At 40.1% G+C, this 23,642-nt stretch overlaps 1 protein-coding gene across 1 annotated transcript; it reads right to left on the bottom strand.

Moving 5' to 3' along the window:
• Positions 1 to 2,664: 2,664 nt before the first annotated feature.
• LOC147898650 (putative MYST-like histone acetyltransferase 1) lies at positions 2,665 to 22,588 on the bottom strand. The gene is made up of 9 exons (XM_087379046.1): positions 22,086 to 22,588; positions 17,602 to 17,690; positions 14,203 to 14,265; positions 11,112 to 11,321; positions 9,740 to 9,808; positions 9,279 to 9,440; positions 8,571 to 8,664; positions 6,029 to 6,171; positions 2,665 to 3,051 (listed from the first exon to the last, which is right to left on the bottom strand). The coding sequence occupies exons 1-9, from the start codon at positions 22,462 to 22,464 to the stop codon at positions 2,845 to 2,847; spliced, it is 1,416 nt and encodes a 471-aa protein (XP_087235172.1). The 5' UTR covers positions 22,465 to 22,588; the 3' UTR covers positions 2,665 to 2,844.
• Positions 22,589 to 23,642: the final 1,054 nt, after the last annotated feature.

Here is a 23,642-nt window from a genome sequence, read left to right on the forward strand (position 1 = left end):
TTATCACCATGATGGTTATTGTCAACCTTACTTTTGTAGTAGAGTGAAAGAATGATCAAAATCACCTTTTTATACAAGTCTTTCCACTTTCAAAGAAGAAGAATTGTTTAGAATGTGAACCATGCGACATCATACTAAAGTCGTCAAAACTTTGGTTTGTAGAGATAATCTACCACAAGAGGGACTTTTCGATGGTCATTGCAACAACCAAACAACATTAAAAATGAGCCCGTTCAAGCATTCTAAGAAATCTAAACATTGAATATGCATTCCTCATAACGGAATTACAATACACAGTAGCAAAAGCAAGAGGTTGAATCAACATAACAAGAGTAACAAAAACAAGAAAGTGGGAAAAGGAACCTCCCCTTGCTACTCAAGAAAAGCTTGCAAAATGGTATAACAATAGATTCTAAAATACATGATACTCTAGAAACCATCAAAGGGACTTAGACGATCTCAAAGAGCTCAATTAGGGAGACTCTAGTTATCCCAATGTAGCTTTTACATACGAGAGACAACATGCATCATTTGTGAGATAGATCTAATTAAGCAGTCAAGAACTTCTCTTCAGGATGCCATGGAGTTTGAATATAACTTCATATGAAGAAACAATATGGGACTTATGTGTTACCAAATGGTAAATCAACAATGGACACCAACGGTAAATCACAAAAATACAAAGCAATACTTGTTGCAAAGGATCACAAACAGGTTGCAGGTACTGATGGTAAAAAACCGTCATACCTGTAGCAAGACTTAGGAGTATCAAAACACTTTTGCTCTATTGCAGCACAGAAAAATGGTTTCTTCAAAATATGTGATTTATAACTTGATTACTGGCAGCAATGATGCATTTAGTACAACTAACCTCTATAAGTCTGTTGACATGATCAGTTTAGGATTGCTGCACTGCTTGAGGATTGAAATATGGCAACTTTCTAGTGAGTATATTCTCTCACAAGTTGATGGTATCATATCATAGATATCTTAAAGAGGTTCGATATGCAACGTTACTAACATCTGAAAACTCCCATGAATGGCAGTGACAAGCTGACAAATGATACGACTTTATATAGGCAGCTTGTGGACAACCTAATTTATTAGACGACTCCTAGGCTTGATATTAGTTATGCAATCCATAAAGTAAAATTATGCAGAACCCAGGGAGTTAATCAGAAAGTAGTCAAAAAAATACTTAAACATCTGAAAGGTACAACGTATTGAGGTCGTATATGATATGATTCTTCATGGCTTTAAAAATGCAGACCGGGCTGGTTCATGGTTACCTGGGAGCAGTAAAAAGCAATAGGTAGTTCCATTGCCTTCGGCTAAATCAAGTACTCAAGGCAGCAAGCATTGTAGCATGTGAAGCCACTTGATTAAGCCTCTCTTAAAAGAAATTAGAATGCCTCAAACAACTTTGTGGTGATGACAAAAGCACCACAAATACACAAGTAGCTGGTTTTTTCACAAGCCGTTAGGTGGCACAAAGTTTGAATGGTGCAAGGACATGCTCGAACAGCACTGAGGGAGGGAGAAAAATCAAGTCTCAGTCAGTGTGCCCACTACTGTCATTCCTTGACCAACCAGTGGTCATATTGACATCAATTAAGCTCAGCATGTGTGGCTTATCTTTACAATGGGCCGATAAATTTATCTAGCCCGTCACATGGCACTGCCACATCATCATAGGGTCTAGAAACCCGAAGTTTGTAACATCAGTTTAGTGCGTCTTTTTCATTGAGTGCTTCTCACCTGTATGTTGTCCTTCTCCAATTGTCAGAGTTCTATCAATCTAGTCGGCTATTTTTTCATTCCCACTTGCTTCATGCTGCCCCAACACAAGTTACTAGCTTAGTCAAGTCTTTACACAGCAATCAACATCCTTAGCTCATTTGTCAAGTAAAGCGCCAGATGAGTAGCTTTGTTTTGCTTCCCATAGATAGATATCTTGTAAGCCGGGGTGCTGTTCAAACAAGGTTCTACTAGGGTCCCACAACAACGAGGTCCGGAAAGTTGAACCCCGACAAACTAAATACTGGCAGGTTTCTAGCAGATATTAATTGGGAGACACAAGAAGACATTAATTTACACTACCTAGTTCAAGATAAGCATCAGTTAGATGCATCACCTCACTGCATTCATCACTATCAGATGAAATGGCACATTAAAAAAAGTCTGACATAAATTCCCTCTTTCCCAACAGCAAGAAGTTGCAATTCGCATATCCCAGTATAGTAAGCCATCCATCCGATACTTACAAGAGCATACTTTGATACCAAGTAGAAAGGAGAGTCCTTAATGTTCAAATCTCACCCGCATTTGTGCTACCGAGATTGCAACACAGTAAAATTCTCATCCTTGAATATGCTTTTCATATTTTTATTTAAAATACAACATGAGATTGCACCTATCAGCACAAGGAAAGATATTTATCTTCCTTTTTTACATATATACATGCATGTGAACAATGTCAGCCATATATGAACCGAATAACACATCACCCTCTCACTTGGACCCCTTTGTATACGTCTAGCACAGTTTCTTAAAAGGTACATATATACAACCCCCTTTAAATTGTCTTTAAGCACGAACCAAAAGATTACCAATGATAGTTTCAATATGGAGGCTGATATTCTTTGAGGAGATTAAATCACAAGGTGATTAAGGCACCATATTTAAAGGACAATGATACAGAAGTGGCATCTTTCCTGCATTCATGAGATCAAGCATACCAGAACCTTTACAAAGCATTTATGCTTACAGAAAGAGAATGTGCATCCTCCTTTTGACAGATGCACAAACCTCTCATCAATATACAAACTATAGCTGTGATCGAATTTAACCTCCTTGCTCCTTGTAAGGTGTCCAAATCAGTTTTGCAACGTCTACTTCAAGGCCTCCCTTCCCAGCAGCCTTGAGATGGCGCTCCAGTAGCTTTGGATCAGCGCATATTACATGTTGCCCTTTACGATATTGAATTAATTCCAGTGACTGTAGTGTGTTGATGACATCCTCCGTCTTGATGGCAGTCATGTCACTTAGTTCCTGCAAGGATTCAAGAGACAACCTCAAATCCTGAAGAACATATTGAACGAGAATGTCAGGTGCACAGAAAACCACAGTTAAAAATGAAATACAGATTTCAAAAAACATCCCAACAGCCCCTGCTTAGCCAAAGAATAAGAAGACAAACGACATTTGTCCTCTTGCAGCTTCTCTTTTGAGGATGTGACTGCAGCAGAAACAAGATTCTTGTCTAATGTAATACTGCTCGGCCATTAGACATAATACCTGTGGCATGCTTGAGTGTGTGGCCAAGAGCATGCCAAAGTCTATACCATGTGCTTGCACAAATTAATGCCGTAGGTGGAACTATGGCATTCTGTTTAGTGCAATGGAAACTAAGGCTAAATCAAGTCACAAACAGTGTCCCAATGCAGATCTTCAATATCTGATATATCAGATCTATGGGTGCAAGCAGAAGGGTGTCACGAAAGGTGCTTTTGAATGATTCATTTATGCTATCAGCATGCTTTTAAATATACCAGGTACAATATATAAAGCTGTTACTCAAAAAGGCACAAATGTAAAATTCACCCAAACCTTAAGAAATTTACATTTTCAGGACAACCCGTGCCTGCACCTCTCGGCCTAAAAAAGCATCCTTCGCATTCTCACCGAGATGGCAGACCTTATGGTCCGTCTTGGAGGCCCACTTTCTCCGCTTCGCGAAGTGTTCCTGCAGGCGGTTCTTCTCCTTACATTGCACCAGCACCATGTCTTTTTTGTTGGAATGGTCACCTCCCCATCTGTAAGCCCCCATATGAGGAGAGCATGGGGGGGGGTGAACCTAGGCAGAAAAGATAAGGGAGGGGGCTGGGTAAGGGGCCGCCACATGGGCAGCACATGAGCTGTCATGTGGCCAGCACAGCAGCCTTTCAGAGGCGCTTCAAGGGCCGTCTATATGGGCTGGAACAGGCCCTGAATAGAGGCGGACACATCAGCAAGGGTATGCAGACCCGGGACAGGTGGCGCAACTGTACGGAGCAGTACGGAGGGTGTGCAGACCCAGGTCAGGTGGTGAGGGATCAGCTGGCAGCAGTTGGTCAGAAGACAGACTCGTGCCATTTGGCCTTGATGGTACTCAAGAGACTACCTCGGAGTTTCAAGAGCTTTGTTACAACCGTGACAGCAAGACAGAGGACCAAACCTCTGACATTTGAGGAGTTGGGTCCATTACTGCTACAGGAGGAAGCTCGGGAGAAGCTCTACGACGACGACAAGGCGATGCTGACGAAGGATTACACTGGCAAAGGAAAGGGCAAGCCTAATGGTGGCAAGTCCAAGAATGACGACTCATGACGAAGACACTTCCAAGAGGAAGCAGAAGAAGAAGTGCTTCTACTATTATACACCAGGACATTTTGTAAAGGACTGCAAAAAGAAAAAGGCGGACCAGAAAAACAAAAGGAAGGAATCCGACTCAGATTCAAAGGGAGAGGCCAAAGCAAATGTGGTAACCGAAGAGTTGTTCCTGGTGACATCACCGAGTGTTACCGAGGTCAGATATGTTGACCAAGAAATCATAGTGAGGATGTCTGACATAGAGATGTGGGTCGACGATGCCTTTGTAAAGGTGAAGGACAGCATGGAGCGCTTGGTACCTTCCAGGTGCATGGCTGTTGACACTAACACAACGGTGGATTCCATGGAGGGCCCTAGGGTCTCATGGTCAGATGGATGCTGTACTTCAGAAGGGGACAGTACAAGATTACACAGGCTCTTGGTGGGTGCCTCAATGAGGTGCAGGGTTTGCTTTTAGAGCAAACACACAAGCAGTACAACAGTCTGGTATGTACTTGATATTTTGCATTTGAACCTTTATAGCATGCTGTACAGGCTGGTCGGTTTTTGCCAGCCCCCTTGGGGCCTATAAAAGGAGAGGCATTTAGCATCATAATACATCACTTGAAGTAGCAGTTGGGGAGCAGACAGCAGCAGCCACAGGCCCACCCTTGGACCTACACACAGGAGAAGAAGGAGGCTGACTTAGGGCTGCAGACTGAGCTCAAGGTGCTGCCCACCTAGGCTGGCTTCCGGACAGCAAGGTGGAAGGGATCTACACAGAGAGTCTGTCTGCATATGCTCCAGGTAGAGCAGGCAGGCTCAGAGATCTAGAAGTGCCAGGCTTGTAGTAGGACTGGTATTGTATCCTGTCCTAGTTTCTGGACGGACGGAAATATAAAGTGTTGCTTCTATATTTGTCTCTGAGCATTGTCTATTTACTGGCTTGCACAGCTTAGAAGTTTGTGACACCCCACATCACAGTGTGAGAGCTCCTGGGCATTACTATCAGTCTTCCGCTGTGCGTACCCTCTGTTGGGTCATTTCTAACATTTTTGCCTGGCGATCCCTCCCTTGCTCCCCTCTCTATTCATGCACTCTAACCACTCCCTAGAGCACATTCTCAAGGCCACCTACCCTTATCATTTTATTTGACACAAAGAGGGAGGGCATGCCTGAGGGATAGGAGGTTAAGCATCTACCATCGAGTCAACAAGCCGAAACCATAACAAGGAAACCGCTACCATGGTCAGTACCAAAAAGGCCCAATTAGCAGGAAAACTGATAGTACTATGTCCATACCAAAGATTGTGAACACAAAAAAAGGTCAGTACCTCAGCATATATGGGACACAGCAAGGTGGTTTTTTAATTTTCTTTTCCTTCTTTTTTTGGGCAGAAGCACGGGGTGCTAGAGGGGGCAGGGGCAGGGACGACAATCTGATGAACAAATAGACATCTAAGCACAATACAAGAGAAAATATACCGACTACTAAAAGGTTAGGACACCAAAGCATAACCTATGGATACAAATTAACGATCTGTTTAGAGGCTGGCATTGCTTACATCCTTCTATTACGCTGATATTAAGTTGGAACACACAATTCCAATTATAAGCTGAAAACGTGTAAATTTTCGCAACTCAAAGACGCTACAAGTCCTCCAAGTTAAATCTTTACCTTGATTGAGACATTTCCTCTGTGCTTCTTTATAATGTCTAAAAGAACACGAGTCCAATACCCTCTATAGCTCAATAGCCCCAGGTCGGACAATGGTCGTTCTGGTGTTCCCACTTTAAGCTCCTTCTTTGACAATTCGTATGCTAAATTCACCAAAGGAGACAACCAAATTAAGTAGCAGTGGGCAACTTACAGCACTCGACAAAAGATTAATGACAAGCAACAAACAAGAGCCATCCCAACATCAAAGCGAAACCATTATGCCCATTGTACAGTCAAGAGGAAAAAACATATGACAGGCTTTGTGCTCATTACATCGCACAACACACTGACCATATGTGATAGGAATGGTGTGGCATTAACATTAGAAGTCGAGTGGGGTTGCTCAATCAATATTCACTTCATCATGCTCTAATTTTCCCAATTTCATCATATCAAGAATTAGGATGCTATTAAGAAAACGGAAATACACATAATAGGAATCATCATTCACAGAAAGAAGACTCAAGCAGTAATAAGAAGTGCCAACTAAGTGACAAGGTGCAGAAACAAATGTGAGTCTCCAGGCCTCAAGAATACTTTTCGTCAACTACTGGAGACCCTGCCTGTTTTTTTGTACAGGATATAAACTTTTTGCAATAGTCGAACTTTAAACAATTCTTACTCTTTAACCTACTTGAAATGGTAATTTTCGGAGAGAATTCACATTGCCCTGAGCATACTATGGAGTGAGCCTTCGGTCCTGCTTTCTCTTATGCATAAACAATGTTATCAAAGAAAGCAATCCACCCAAACAGAGAAAATGCTGCCTGCTTCATGCCAGCAGAAGGAAAACCATGCGGATGGAGTGATTTGTTTGACACTCTCTTGGTACCAACGTGTACCCTTTGGGGGACACACCCTTTCAAATGTGGCTTTCATTCTCTATAAGGGAGAGGCCAATTGTATGGATCACTCATTCCCAAATACGCTGATTCAAAAGAGGCCCATTGTATGGATCTCTTGGTACGAAAGTGTACCCTTAGGATAACACACCCTTTCAAGTGTGGCTCTTCATTCTCTATAAGAGAGAGGCCTATTGTATGGATCACTCATTCCCAAATACGCTGATTCGATACAGTTCTTGTTCTCTGGTTTCATTACAATGTCTTTCTACTTTTAGCTCATTATTGATATTAAATTACTACAATGTCTTACCAGCATGGTTTTAGAGAGCACACTTGTTTCAGCCTGTTTGGACACATCTTGTTTTGGAAGAGACTTGCACTTTGTTCGACACTATGGTGGTGCATTTGATCTCAATCAATGCTTTCGGTGATATAAGATGGTGTTGTTTCTCCCAAACATATACCTAGATGAATCCAGGAACATTCCCAAACTCATCCTCTAAAAACACAACATAGTGCAGTTTCAATCTCATGATAGTCACTCACAAGGTTGAAAACCATAAACTCCATCATGCATAGCAGGGACTAGCTACTATGGCATCCCCACTGACGTCATCAGCCCCCAACAGTGGGAGTAGACCATAGTATAAAAATATGCTCTCACACATACAACACACACCCACACATACTTGAGCATCCATTTATACAAAGTCTTCGTACTGAGTTTCTGTCGGCACTCCGGAGGTGAAGGTCAGACTCAGCCATGATGAAGGCTAGCACTAAAGGAGAAGGCTAATCAAAAGGTGCTTGTGAAGTCTAAACATTTTCATTTTAGTCTCTCCCCAACGAGCATCTAAATCTAAATCTAGCTGATAGGGCAACGCACCATTTAAGATAGAAAGAATTATCACAATACCAGCAGGCCGCAACTTATGTTTCTCCCAAACATAAGGTTCATGTTGGAGTGCATAACTAGACGTCTATCTCAAAGTCTCAAAGATGGTATCAATAGACAATACAACAATTTTTGTGAAATTTTGAAGGATTCTCAAACGGGTCATATTATCAGTCCAAAAGGATCAAGTATTTAAGATCCTCAACTTTTCCGCTATTTGATTTTGTGAGTATTTAAGATCCTAAACTTTCCCTGCCCTTTGCTTTTGTGGTTAATGTCCCTAGTTTCTCTCTCCTTTCATCACATAAGCAGGTGAATGCTGAGGGGGAAGTGGATCTTGATATGTAGTGGATTCTTGTACCAAGAAAGGGTTGTGGCTAAGTCACAAGCATTGATTGAGGCAGAGACATGTGAATAAGGTAGAGAAGAGCCTGCAATTGTCAAGTACCATCTGAAATATTTACATCATGAAGTGGCAACAAGGAATACCACTCGAAACGGGTGAAATTTGCTGCTTCTATTTATTCAGCTAAGAGTGATTTCAAATATACGCCCTAAATAATGGATTAGAGGTGAAAACATGACCCAAGATGATGGCTTCAGCCTTTTCATTTGTATGCCACAAAGGCTTACAAATTTTAATTTCCTAGGGAACACCATTACATGCATATGCCTAAGCATGCTACAACAGTATGTCCCTGCGAATCACAATAAATTTAATTAACCTGCCCTACACTTTGAATTGTAAAACAATACTTACAAAATGCGATGAGAAATTTTCCATAACCCTTCCTTTGATAAGGTGGCAACGTCAAAATGCAAGCAAGATTGTAGCCTTCCTCAGAATGCTTCTCCTGTTGAAAAAAATTTTCTTTCATACGCAATACTGGACTGAATGATCAGCATAATTCTGACATGTTTTGATGTGGACGGTTCTATTGGCTTTGCTGATTAGAAGGAATATTGTAGAGTCTTTATTGTAGCTCTCTCTCACTTGTGTTTCTCCTGTCAAGTACTATTAATCTGAAGGAGATGTTCAACCTGAAGAATTACAAGGAGCTCTGTTGCTTTTGCTTGGCAGGGAAGACTTGGAAAGCTCCTCCTGTCAAGCAGGAGCACCTAGCTTTCCTTACTATCAACCTTCTTTCTCCTGTCAAAGTTTTCTTGACGGAGAAACACTTGTGCCAGAGAGAAGATACAATAAAGAACCCTCAGTATTTCTAATATTGAGCAAAGCATATACAACCTCCATGTGAAACATGCCAGAGTTATGCTGCTCATTCAGGCCAAGATTACGTAGGAAAGACAATTAAAACAGAAAAGGAGTCAGAATATAGAAAATAGGAACACTCATAGTTTCAGTACAAATTCTTTTGCCACACTTGACATCATACTAGGGGAAAAAAGAAAGGCAACTGTACAGGCCATTGAATATTGATCTTCTGTGATAGAGAAGGGGCAATTGAACCTTTGAAAAGTAGCCAACCATGTGACAGCCACGATCATCGCATTCACAAAGAATGTAGAAAAGGAAAAAGTCCACATCATAATACAAGGTCTTGTGATCCAGGAAAAGCTTTGCAAGATAGCAAAGATTCTGCCCATATATCTTGTTCTTTTTGCCATCAACCTATCAAACAGCAGTAAAAAGAAGTCAAAATTGTGAAACTGACAGTCTTTCAAGAGGGCCAGAGTGAAACCTGCATGGGAAATTCATTTCTGGCTCACATCTTAGTTGCTCAACTTAGAATCGCATCTAAGCAATCAATCATGTCTCCAAAACTAATGCAAGAAGAAATGCAGGGATAAACCTTGCCTATGATGCACCTAAATAAAATTATGCTCATATTTGGAAATTGAGAAATTAATGTTCAGTGCACTTCACAGCAGCGAGAAACTAATCCTGTGGGATTGACTGCATGGACTTACCTCAAACATAGATAATGTTCCATTGCGGTAGATTTCGTCTCCAGGTGGATGCTTTAGGTCACACTTTTTCTGCATGAAAATAAAGGAGCATCAGCAAGGTCACTAAACTTAAAACAAAATGACAGAAAAATTATTTCATTTCACCTTAGAACTTGTAACAGATTGTTATGTTTATACTCAATATTCAAAAAAGTGATAAGAGAGAAGGAATAAAGCAAACCCTGATCTGAAAGAAAAATCTCAGAACATCAAAAAGAGCACAATAGAATAGCAAACATATCATGAATTCGTTCATACTGCTTAGCCCACACCTCAAACCTACTTGCGGGCTGGGGGGTTTGCAAATAACGTGTATGTCCTTCATTCTTTTGGTGGACTGACTGAGGGCTCGATTTCTACAAAGAATGATGTGCTTCTATGAATGAGCTGGTAAGCGATATAAAGCTACAATGAATTGTGATGTCCCATAGATGATGTTGTTCTCCAAGGAGATAAACAGAACACTACATTTTATTGCTTGCTGTAATTTATATGCAGACCTACCTAGGTCTATTCAAAGTCTCCACAAGACAGTCAACTAAAACGGATTACAATTTGCACCTGCACAAGTTAAAAGCATCCATAGGAGAGGAGAGACGATGGGCTGGAATGAGGAGCGATGGGCCACGGTGACCAAAAACCCTGTCCGAGTTTTTTGGGGAAAAAACAAGTTTCCGAAACGGCAAAACAACACGTGCCGTTTTGGGATCCCATTTCAGGTTGCCAAAACGGCATTTCATGCAACTATGACATTGCAGTACATATATGACAGATGGTGGACACAGCAACCTATGCTCTTAATGACTTGCAATGGAGTGCTTTATTCAAAGTGTTCCCTGTCCAGTCCAGTCTCCAACAAGAGGAGAGGCTATCCTTATCTACTTACAAGTATTACGCAAATGTCTTGCACCCAAGCCTGCATCAGAAACTTTACTAGCACTAAATTATTTGAATGCTACTTAAACCAAAACGTCATACATACAATCTCCAGATCAGTACAGACAAATCGCATTCTTTTGTCATGAGGAAAGCCTACAATAACAAATATAGCCTTGCATTTATAAACAATGATCTTCAAATGTTTGGAGCATTTCGCAGTCAAGTAATTATGATAAAGATGCTTTATGGCTTCTAGGGACAAGGGATTCCAATGTTTCGTATTGACTATGCAAAAGCTCCAGCTTTCTGCTAAGCAAAGCTTCAATCTTAATATAAGCACAAGTTCAAAAAAACCTTCCACCCCATACATCTATAAGATTACATGCAGCAAGCCATACCCACTCCAATGCATCATCTACTTTGTTTAGTATGTATATCTTCCAAATTAACTCACCATATGCCTTGTGAGCTGTTCCTTGCGCTTCATAAAATTGAGGCAGAATTCACAAAAAAATAGCTTCTCGCAATCGTTATACTCCGGAGGAAATGGTGAAAAATACCACGTGTCAATCTCATACTTTCCAAGTTCTATTTTGCCAATATTCTTGACTTTTGTAAATTCTTCATGCTCTCGGAGACTCGCAGCGTCAAAATCTTCATGCCCCTGTCACACAAAGAAAAAAACTCAAATGATGCTATAAATCACTATCAAACAACACAAACTTCATAAGACAGCTAGCTCAATTGAAACAAATACTGCTTAAAATTTTGGTGATCCTATCACCTGAAACGCCTAAGACAAAAGCATAAATCAATGCAGCTTGGACTCTATCTTTGTAAGTACTCTAATACTGACACAGGAGAAAATACATCAAATAGCAACTAAATGAACATTCTCCTCACCTTTTTATGATCTCAAATATCAGTCTTCGGTGTGAATTCCTGTTTTAGGGGCTCTATCCCTTAGTTTTCCTCATTGTATCCAGTTTTATTCAGTCTCATAGTTAACAGCATCATTTTATATGCTTGCATGAGTCTGACAACATTATTACCAAAGGATCCTAACAGCAAAAACAAAGAAAGTCCTCATACAACACAGTAGGGGATTTCGCATTTAGGCACCATCAGACTTTGTTGTCTCATTCAAAGCATGCCCTTCAGGATCTTTGTGTGATAAATGACATCATAGTCAGCATTGCAGAATTGATCATCATTGGGCAGGTAATGAATTCGCTTGATGCAGGATAAGAGATCACTAGATGTATGAACAGACTGACCAAACTGAAATTCGGACTTTTAAATCAGAAAGACCGTGATCATAGTACAGTGACTTGAAAGCAATGCCCATCAGGATCTTTGTGTGATAGATGACATCATAGTCAGTATTGCAGAATTAATCATCATTGGGCAGCTGACGAAATCAGTTTAATGTAGAACAAAATATCAACATATGTACAAACAGACTAATCCCAAACTGAAATTTTGACTTTTTAATAAGAAACACGATGATCATAGCAGATGAAATTTGAGAAGTCCTGTTGGGAATGAGAAACCACAAAATGGGGTCGAACAAAAGCTAATGAACCCTCCTAAAAACTACATATTAAGGGGGAAAACTTGTAAACAATCCAAGGGTAGCAGTCATGCAAAAAAAAACATTACTGCTCAATACATGTTTGCGCATGAGCATAACATCCAAAGCACCTTTAGTGCTGAAAACAGACAGAATATATTGGAACATAATTATTCAGTCTGTAGCGAGACTGCCCATCAGAATTCACAGTATCAGAGTATTAGCATTGTAATAAAAATCATTGGACAGCCACTCAAGTTGACTGAAACAAAATAAAGAATTGATCTGTGGCTTCTCTAGAGTAAAGATTTGAAAGCATCTCAAATAGACTACATTGGGTAAAATCACAGCATCAATTACAATTTGGGGGGGGCAGGTGGCATTAAAATAAACAAAATCCAGAGAACCTTTATAATTGAACAGGCAGATAAATAAAAGCCACCGAATCCTTGTCAGCAAACTGCAAATTTGTTAGGCTAGCTAGATATGTGCCATAGGAAAAGAATACACTACTGCCTAATTACATCTTTGCACATACGCACATCAAAAGCACCTTTAGCCTTCATACAGAGCAGCTACTTAATTTGGCTGCAGCAAAACACAAATGGAATGTGGCTTCTCGAAAGCAAATACTTAAGAGCTAGACTCTGCATCATCACAGCCTAATTTATAAAACAAACAAAGCTTTTACAGCATTAGTTCAAAGCCATAAAATGCTTTCTGGCAGAAAACTCGTAGAAGAACTCACATTTTCTATGCGTGGCCAGTCAAATATTGTTGATTCGTAACAAGCATATGATGAGTGTAAATCATTATATTACTACTGTTGCATATGATCATTGGGCTAATCCCGGAACACCCGAAACCCCACCAAAAAAAACAGAACACAGCCATGGATTTGGCATTCATGGACTAGCAAACAATTAGTTTATTATCAAGCATAGGCATTAGGTTTTGTATAATGACATCATAATATCAGCAATGCAGAATATAAAAATCATCATGCAGCTCGCCAACTTAGCTTGATGACAAGTAGAAAATCACTGTCTTCTGTACAAAGGGCGTCATGCTTAGTTGTATGCTTCACATAAAGACAAACAAACAAAGCACCTTTATCTCTAGCACTTCAAGACCGTTGGTAGTGCAGTGGTCTATCCTCAAGGAATATGAAACAAGACTTCTACTAAAGACTGCTACAGACACACTACAAAAGTAGTCAATCAAATATCAATTTGTGGAGAGCAACATCATCACAATATAACAGGCAATATCAAATATCTTCCCAAGTGGGGAAGGAAATGGAGAAACAGGCATATTACAAGATCCACGGGACATAGATCTGGTCACACGGATTCACATTTAATATTGTGAAAATGTCCATAAAACGATTAAGGCCACCTACAGACTATACTATGTATACAACAAGTTTTAATCAGCAACCGATGGCACGATACACATGAAAAGGAACTTACAAGTATATTTATGTATTTGTGTGTCATAACATCTAAAAGTATTTCTTTTCTTACAGACACACTTGTCAAAGAGTTAAGAAAAGAAATTATCTTCCCCAAGTGGGAAAGAAAATGAAGAAACAGGCATATTACAAGCTCCATGGGACATAAATCTGGTCACAAGGATTCACATTTAATATTGAGAAAATGTCCATAAAACGATTAAGGCCACCTACAGACTCTATACTATGTATACAACAAGCTTTAATCGGCAACCGATGGCACGATACACATAAAAAGGAACTTACGAGTATATTTATGCATAACATCTTAAAGTATTTCTTTTCTTACAGACACACTTGTCAAAGAGTAACTTACAAGAGCTCAATCAAGTACTTTGCTTTATATTCTACTCCTCATTTGCAGTCTGAACAGCATGTATTTTAAAATGAGGCTGAAATTCATGAACAATGGCCACGAATAAAGACATTTAGTTCCTTATCATGCCACAATATGCCTACCTCCTCCACGTGTGTTTCATCAATCTTCCGTTTTTGATGGCGGGTCATCTTCAAACTCCCAGCCTGCAATGGCAGAAGATGAGAAATGAAACAAATCTCAGTGAAATGACTACAAAAACCTTTGATCCCATGTTTAATAACTTGTCTTGCAAAAACCTGATTGATGGCAGCCAAGAAATGTTATCTTAAAAAGCACATTCAATGCAAACCCCAATTCTTTACAGCGAAGTCGAAACATGAGTTTAAGTATTACAGGAATTCTTGATCTAATTAATAGATATTGCCAACAATCAGAATTCAAGTGATGTAGGCAGAAAGATACACTTTTAAGTAATGTACTTTTTCAAGATACCGATTTTCCCCTATCAGGAACTATAGGTTATGCCTTGCATAATGCATGATACTTGTTAAAATGATACAGAGAGAAAAATATAGTCTGTTCGATCCTACATGAAAGACGTGCTGGCTAGATTGGCATTGCAAAAAACAAGGAACTAACAAACCCAAAATAATTGTACAAAGCATAAAGGAGAGAGAATAAGAGATAGAACGAGAGCGAAGAGGAGGGAGGGGGAAAGGCGGAAGACGCAAGAGAAAAGAAAGAAATAATTGGTCTACAAGACAAAAAGGATACATTAAATAGTTGCAAAGCAAAAATAGTGCTTCTCCCGTCTAGTACAAAAAACCAACACTAGTCAAACTAAGCCCATGTAAAGTAAGTGTAGCTAAGGAAAACTCTTGGCCAACAAGTTCCAAACAAAAACAATTTGGAGTTTGGAAAAGCATTGGACTTTTATGTCATCATCGACAAGCCACTCATCACCAACGAGGAGATACGTACTCCAGCAAATTTGGTGCCAAATCCCAGCGACAAGGGGTATGTGGTGATGCCTTTATGAGTAACCAAAAGGGATTGGTACAAACACATCCAAGATTGACTTTCACATCCAAAGACAATTCCAAGTATCCAATGGAAGGGACAAACAAGATTCCTCACAAGCACAGCTGACATCAAGGTGTTAAAAGAGGGACCCTTTGTAACTTGTTTCTAAGGCTGCAGAAAACTTTTCTATTTTCACGTAATTCACACTTGAAGAGAGATAGAAGAGACAATGTAGATCTAAATATACACAATGCAAACAAGCTGAAAGCTGAAGCATCACAACAGGCGTACAATATTTGGAAATCATGCTCTCCTCTATTAGCCTTCTTCACACAACTCCTGAGACAGGAGGTGAAGCAACAACATGCAACTGCCTGATCACTTTTACACTTTTTCAGTGATGAAGGGGTGAAGACTCATATACACGATATGGTGGAGAGTGGAGGTGCAAAGTCCACTTATATACCCACGCAAGGGCTAGGCTGGACTTGCAAACTATGCCACATCACCCACCAACTATGCCACATGGATGTATATACCTAGATGAATCCAGGAACATTCCCAAACTCATCCTCTAAAAACACAACATGGATGCGCTTTTACACGTGCCTACTGCCACATGACCTTATGCCTTCGTTCGTGGATGTTATGCCACGAATGGATCCCCTATGGTCTTGTGTGCCACATCACGATCTCAAGTTAAGTGCATGAGACTATGTGCCTCATCATCTTTCCTATGAACAGCAAGAAGCTGTCTTGGACAACAAAGAGCTCAAAACATGAGCCACGCTATTGGCACATCTACATCTTTCTCCACCTATGCTGTTCGTTCAAACATGCTCTTCGATTCTACTCACGTGGGGGCCTTACAAGTAGGCGTCTCAGCTTTAGTAAGGATGACAAAGTTGAAACATTGGATTACACCATGGATTATTGGACATTTATATATGCGATGGAAACGAAAGGTGCATCCAACAGTAGAATCCTCCAAACCTTGCCTTCATAATCTGATGCCAGCCAGAATAGTTGTAACAAATAGTCAGACAAGATGCATTATGACCTAGAGTCGCCCTAGCTTGCTCCACTCTCAACCCTCAAAGAGGTCTAGTGGCCAAAAAGCAGCAATGTACATGGCAGCGACAATAAGTCGAAGCATTAATTTTGTCTATGGATTCTGGATGCACAATCTTAAGTTCAAAGTCTACCACTAGAGTCTATGAAAGTGCAACTAAATCACCACAATTTGGTAAGAGCCATGCAAGGTTTGTTTAAGACCAAATTGTCATTGGCACATTGGACCTGCACACCAATGAGTTCCTGAATGACCAAATGGCCATCACGACCCCAGCTCAAATATACGTATCCGATGTGGACGTTGAAGCCTACTCCCTAACGATCCATCTAGAACTTCCATAAATGAAATTGTTAGAATAGCACCTGTAAGTTCATGAGGAGTAGGTTGGACTACGCAAACAAACTGGTACAAACCTTATGATGGGGTCTATCGTTGAGAGCTTTGATAGAAACTTAGTTTGAAGAGTTTCATGTGCATGTATGGGCATGTAGGTTTGAATGTGTTGATACACGTGTATGTATATACCTTTGTAAGACTAGAATAAGTCCAATCATACAAATTTAGAATTTTTTGTTGTTCAATAATAATAAGAATAAATGAGAATAAGATTAGCTGTTGGGGCTTTTGCACCCGCATAAGATAAAACGATGTAGTTGAACAGCTGATCACCACTTGGACGAAAATTCAAAGAATTTGCATGTCCGCTAAGGTGATAGAAAAATATACCTTTGTAAGACTAGAATAAGTCCAATCATACAAATTTAGAATTTTTTGTTGTTCAATAATAATAAGAATAAATGAGAATAAGATTAGCTGTTGGGGCTTTTGCACCCGCATAAGATAAAACGATGTAGTTGAACAGCTGATCACCACTTGGACGAAAATTCAAAGAATTTGCATGTCCGCTAAGGTGATAGAAAAATATACCTTTGTAAGACTAGAATAAGTCCAATCATACAAATTTAGAATTTTTTGTTGTTCAATAATAATAAGAATAAATGAGAATAAGATTAGCTGTTGGGGCTTTTGCACCCGCATAAGATAAAACGATGTAGTTGAACAGCTGATCACCAATGTATGCATATTTTGAATTTAGGTCCAATGTGTCGGAAACATTGTTGACCTAAAGTCAAAAAAAGAAACCTAGAATTGATTCGACACAAGTTATAGAGCTTCTGGAATCTAAACAGCATTTTTCTTTTCTACAAGTGCATTCTATAAATAAAAGCATGAAATCCATCCAAGTATTTCAAGTAACAATGTCAGTTACTAAAATATTTAACAAGAGCTTTATATACCTTACCTTAGCTTTATATACCTTAACTAAAATATTGTTACATGAAATTCATCCAAGTATTTCAAGTAACAATGTCAAAATAGTTACTAAAATTCATCCAATGTCAAAGTAGTTACTTAAATATTTAACAAGAGCTTTATATACCTTATCTTCAACCTTCTCGTCTGCATCAGGCTCAATAGATTCAAGTTCCAATTGCTCAAGCTTCACCCACTCATCAAGCCTTCTATTGACTGCCATCAATTCGAGCAATAAAATGTATTACTACCACCTAATTTTACTTATGCATACAAGAACATTTACTTCAAATGAAGCATTGAAACCATCAACACAAGGCAGAGGAGATAACCTAGAAGCAAAGCATGGACAACCATTAATAGTAATGAAGTAGGACATATGTGCGAGCAAGTTGCCATGCCACGACAACTAAAGACCTCCAAAAAACCATGTGAACAATGTTCATTACTTAAACTTGATTCTCCACTCCTACTTCAAATTCGATCATAGAATAGCTTATGTTTGTTAAGTAGGCCTCCACAGTCAATAGCTTCAACTTTCAACTAATTAAACTCATCAAGCCTTCTATTGATGCCATCAACAAAAACAATATCACGTATGATCAGTACTTGATATTCAAACCAGTTTATGCAACAGCATATAATCCATATTTATTTTTACTATAGTATGCACACATTCAAGAGCTAGTCTATATATACCTTTGTAAGACTAAAATATATCCAATCATACAAATTTAGAGTTTTTGTTGTTCTAAAGTCCAAATTTCTACAAAGAAAATAAAAGAGAAAACGAAAAACCGAAAGAGAAGGAAAAAGAGAGTTTTTGTTGTTCTAAAGTCCAAATTTCTACCAAGAAAATAAAAGAGAAAGAGGTAACAAAAATTTTTGAAAAACAAAAGGAAGACATACTAAGCAAGCAAAGTTTGTCGTCCCAAGCATCAGAGCTAATCTATGTCTTTTATCATATATCCAAGTTATACAAAGGTTATAGACGGCCAGGATGGCTGTAAGTCTTATCCAAGGCCTTCTTGAGGCTTTAAAGCTTTAGGACTTCCTGATGGCTGTAAGTCTTATCCAAGGCCTTCTTGAGGCTTTAAAGCTTTAGGACTTCCTTTTTATTTTATTTTTACAAAAAAAAGCTTAGGACTTCCTCACTATCCCGAATGAAAATCTCCCTTAGCTTAAAGAGACTTTCTTGGAAAAAATGAGAAGGTGGAGGTCTCTTAGGCATTTCAGCTCTAATATGAACTTGAAATGAAGGGATCTCAAGTTGACAAAATAGGCACTCACAGTCTCACTCCACACAACATGATAGGCATAAGAAAACAAAGCTTATATACAAAGGGTTAAAGTTGCTCTTCGTGCCCTCCTTTGCACCATTCCGACCACAGACTAGTCTATGTACATATGATTACAATATCAAAAGAATCACAATCATTTAATCCTATAGGCCACAATCAATGCTACCTATCACGATGGAGCTACAAGGAGCGACCAATCAATTACGTTTTCATTTGCAACAAACAGTTTCGTGAACACGGTACCTTATGTAATTGTTTTCGCTTCACGAAGATTTCGTCACAACAATGCACTAGCACCACACACATGCCGCTTTATTCTCCGTCGCATTCCGTTTTACTGAATCTATGGCTTAGCACATAGACTCCTGTCACGGCCTTTTTGTTGAAGCAGAGGCTCAACTCATAACCCGTATGTTGCATGTCACGCAGCTACCCGACTCGCCATCACTTTGACTACCACCTACTAGGCCTCTACGAAGTATCGCCATAGCTGCATATCGCATCACGTGAGTATTCTACTGCATTCTTGTCATCAGCCCTTCTAAGAACTTCCACGTCGTCACATGTTTGAGACTCTGTCGAGAGCTCCAAATGTTCTATATGACAATTTTCATCAAGGTACGATACTTGTGTCAACGGACAGTACTTCTATCAACAATCCTAATATTTCGATCAAAATCTTCCCTGCCAAATGTCAGTTGATTGAGGAGAGGGGAGAAGGGGAGTTCAAGGTTGAGAAGGCGGAGGGAGACAAGGGTAAGACATGCTATTGAAGGTTGATAGTGCAAAGGAGCACAGACACTTGGAAACAAACACAATCAAAGTTGAGTTGAACACTATGCCCCAAAAGAGTATGGGCTTCATTCCATCATGGGATATCTATACAAGTTTTGAGATCTCTCTCTACATGTAGTAATTGCATGACTCTCTCCTGCATATAGGATTCGCACATCTAGAGGCATATCCTCCGATTCCACGTCAACATACCCGGATCCCTCAATTTTTGTCATCACCTAAATTTCTCGATTTCTACATCAACACACCCAAATCCCTAATTTCATGTCACCAACCGCATCTCACATTTCATGTCTCGCACCTGAATCCCAGATATCGTGTCATCACTCGAATCCAAAACTCCACGTCAATACCCAAATTCTAGAATTTACATTTCCGTCATATGGTGCATTGTCCGATGCACACGTGTGAATTTTAGCACCAAACCCAACATACTCTCATGACCTGGTGCATACTCGTGAATTCTCGCACAGACCCAGCATACTCTCATTCACCATAGCACCAACGTGCAACTCAATTTCATGAGCCATTGCCAAGCAATGATCCACCGATTAAGCCCTGCTCGGCATAAGCAAGCGCCTTCCACGACAGGAAGCACCACTAGTAGCACCGGGATGCCTCCTCATTTCCTATTACCTTGTATCCCAAATTCTATGTCATCACCCTGATCCCCAGTTTCACGTCTGACACTCGAATCCCATGTTCTGTGTTACGTAAATCTAAAACTCCACGTATGCACCCAAATTTCACATTTCACATTTCCAACATACAATCTGACACATGATCCTCGTGCACACTTGTGAATTCTGACACCAGACCTAGCATATTCTCACAATCCGGTGCACACTTGTGAGTTCTAGGCCCTGGTACAGATGCGGCACACTCTCATTCACCATGGCACTAAAACATGCAACTCGATTCCATGAGCCGTTGCCAAGTGATGATCCACTGATTAAGGCTACTCGACATGAGCAAGCGCTTTTCACACTAGGAGCACCCACTAGTAGCACGAGGATGCTTCCCCGTTTCCTATCAGCTATATCTGTCGATGTACATGCACACTTTTTAAAGGCCTTGGGACAACAACTTGGTCAGCAATCTCCCAACATTTCAAAACAAAGGCAAACACCTTTGTAGCCCAGCATGGGGATAACTCAAATAGCCAAGATGCCTTCTTTACATCGTAAGAGAGTTCTATGGCATAGCATGGGGATTACTTTGGCGGCAACGGTGCACTTTGTGCACCTGTACTGATGGAGCCCTCTATCTCGGGCCGACCCAATACTGTACATCCATTCAATACCCACACCAAAACAAGCAAGAGAGACCAATCCTCCTCTCAATCTTTTGATTCACAATTTATACACCAAGATGCATTAAGCAAGCCAGTACAATAGGAAGTTCTTGCCGCAAGTAAGCATTTCCAGCCAAACACAACCTGTGCATCGAATGGGAGGCTCCCCATTTCAACAAAGCAATGGTATTGGACAGCAACCTGCCATCAATGACCAATGCTTTGTGATCATATTGTGCTTCACCTAAGGACATTCAGGATGAGAAGTCATTTCACCATTATGTGAACCTTAGAGGGATGATGCCCGTGGAGTTGGGGGTGGCCAAAACAAAGAATTCCTTGCAAAGGACGTCAAGGATAAGCTCATGATGCAGAAGTTTAAGGGAGACACTCATACACCAAATGAGCTAGAGGAGTGGATCGTGATACTGGAAGATTATTTTAGGATACCACAAGATAAGGGTAAAAGAGGGTGATGAGCACAAGTAGCCTAACGCATAGACAAGGGCATGTATGGATTCAAAGTGATACCATTCAGATTGACTAATACACCAGCCACCTTTCAAGCACTAATGAACAAGATCTTGTAACCAATTCTATTCCGTTACGTGCTAGTTATTTTTAATGACATGTCATTCATAGTAAAGAGAAAAAAGAGCACATTGAGCATGTCAAATAAGTGCTCGAAACGTTAAGGTTGCATCAACTCTTTGCTAAAGCCAACATGTGCACTTTTATGTAGAACAGGTCGAATACCTTGGGCAGCAGGAACAAAGATAAATGTGTGAGGAAGTAAGCCACAGCATTTTGGGCCTTCCCTCGTTCTATGGTGTTTCATACATCACCTTGCCAAAAGGACAGCATTTCAAAACGTGGTTATAGTGTCCTTTAGTTATTAATCGTGTCTTTTATTCAGAAACTGTGGTCCTTTCGAGATTTCAGAAAGATAACTTGATGTTTACTCCGGTTACGTCATCCACCGCAATGATAGAGAGATTACTCAATGTAAGTCTAAAGATAATATAATTATGTACGTTTACATCTTCCACCGCATTGATGGACAGATTACTCATTATAAGTCGTTCCCCGAAATCTTCTAGCCTTGCTTGTAAAGCATTCAAACGTCCCAAGATATGATACACTTAAAAGATGGAGGTCTGAAAGTCCAAAATTCGACCTAAGACTTTACCATATTCAAAGAACAGCATAGCAGGCACTCACATTCAGTGTAATGCACATAGTATTGATAATCATTGGGGCCGGTAGAAAGTTTCCGCCTTTCAATAACTCTGACAGGGTGAAATTTGTCATCCCTCCACTTGCACAAAACCCTGGTGCCGACTTCCAGAGGCAGAGCGCTAAGCTTCCTTCGTTTCAAATGAGTTTCCGGATTCCCATCAGACATCAGGCTATGTGAGAAGGCCATTTCCGACAGCTGAGAGCGACCGTTAGTCTTGGCCTCTTTGTAAGCTGAGGCTTTGGCAAATTCTCTATTTGGATCGTTTGCAATATCTTTGAGGATGCCGTTGGAAGCAAGATGACCATGGCCGTTTTCGTCGAGGTTACCGTTGATGCCGACGGCATCGTCGAGGGAGCCCATGATACCTATGAGGCGTGCCCTTGCAAAGTCTGTACGCTGTCTCTGATGCTACACCAACAAAAACCCTAACCCGCAGGGGTGACCTTTGGACTACCAATCGCTTAGTCTGACCTTTTCGGAAAGTTAGGGCTTTTTTGGCCCTTCTATAGAACGTTAAGGGACTTTTTGGCCTGCCCCTCGTTTTGGGGAAGGCTTCGGTTGCCTTGCAAAGGGAAATTGACGTTTCTTGAGGGACATTATTCTGGACACAATTCTCCGCTACACACTGTGCACTATTGAAGGCCACAGAATTGGCCTTTCGAGGCCATTTGGGCAGGCTCACTGATGTAAGTCAACTTCAGTTGAGGGATTTTTATATGGGTAGCATTGTCTCCTTAGAGGTATTATAGTGGAGGATTTTGTGAATTTCAAGCATGTAATTTTTTTAAAAAATAAATTGACAAATTGCCATTTGTGAAGATTACCCTGCCTGCTAATAGCCCCATGCTCTTTTAGAAATCGTTTGCTTTCTCTTTTGCATCCAACAGCACTTACCCCGTTATACTTGAAGGCAATCAATGCCCATGCGCACTTGTGCACTATTGGTTTCCTTTTTCAAAAAAAAAACATTATTTTTTTAAAATTGACGTTAGTGTTAAGTTTGTCGATCCCAACCCTAACCTATTACAAGTTTGTTCAACCTAACCCTAACGTATTATAAGTTTATTTTACCCTAAACCCTTATAAGGTGTTAATTGGCATTAAATATTACCTATACTACCTCAACTACTCTCCCTTTCATTTTAGCAAGGCCATTGGCCATTTTACAAAGTAGTTGTTAATGGGCCTTAAAGGTTGCCTTTGTTTAGCTCTACCTCAACAACTATCATCAAAGCAATTCGATCATATATTTTGTTTTGTGTGTATTTGATCCACATGACTTTATTGAAAGTGAGGCTAGTGTTAAGCATTGTGTTAGTTTGTTTACCCTAACCCCAACCTATTATAAGGTGTTAATGGGCAAGTTGCCTTTGTTTAGCCCTACCTCAACTTCTCTTCTTTAATGTTAAAGCAAGGCCATTGGAAGAAGTTGTTAATGGACATGTTCTTTAGTACTACCTCGACTACTCTTCCTTTCATTAAAGCTAGGCCACAATGGTTTTGCCACCTCGTTCATCTTTTACAAGTTTACATTTCTC

Source organism: Dipteris shenzhenensis, chromosome 9, assembly GCF_047967505.1.
Source record: "Dipteris shenzhenensis isolate YYH24624 ecotype China chromosome 9, Dip_SZ_1.0, whole genome shotgun sequence".
Taxonomy (NCBI): Eukaryota; Viridiplantae; Streptophyta; class Polypodiopsida; order Gleicheniales; family Dipteridaceae; genus Dipteris; species Dipteris shenzhenensis.

Excerpts from the sequence above, each read along its gene's own strand:
- LOC147898650 (XM_087379046.1), bottom strand. The coding sequence starts at position 22,464 with ATGGGCTCCCTCGACGATGCCGTCGGCATCAACGGTAACCTCGACGAA. Across the intron at positions 9,809-11,111 it reads AACAGCTCACAAGGCATATG|AAAAAGTGTGACCTAAAGCA; the intron begins GTGAGTTAATTT and ends ATTTTCATGCAG. Across the intron at positions 9,441-9,739 it reads GAACATTATCTATGTTTGAG|GTTGATGGCAAAAAGAACAA; the intron begins GTAAGTCCATGC and ends GCTGTTTGATAG.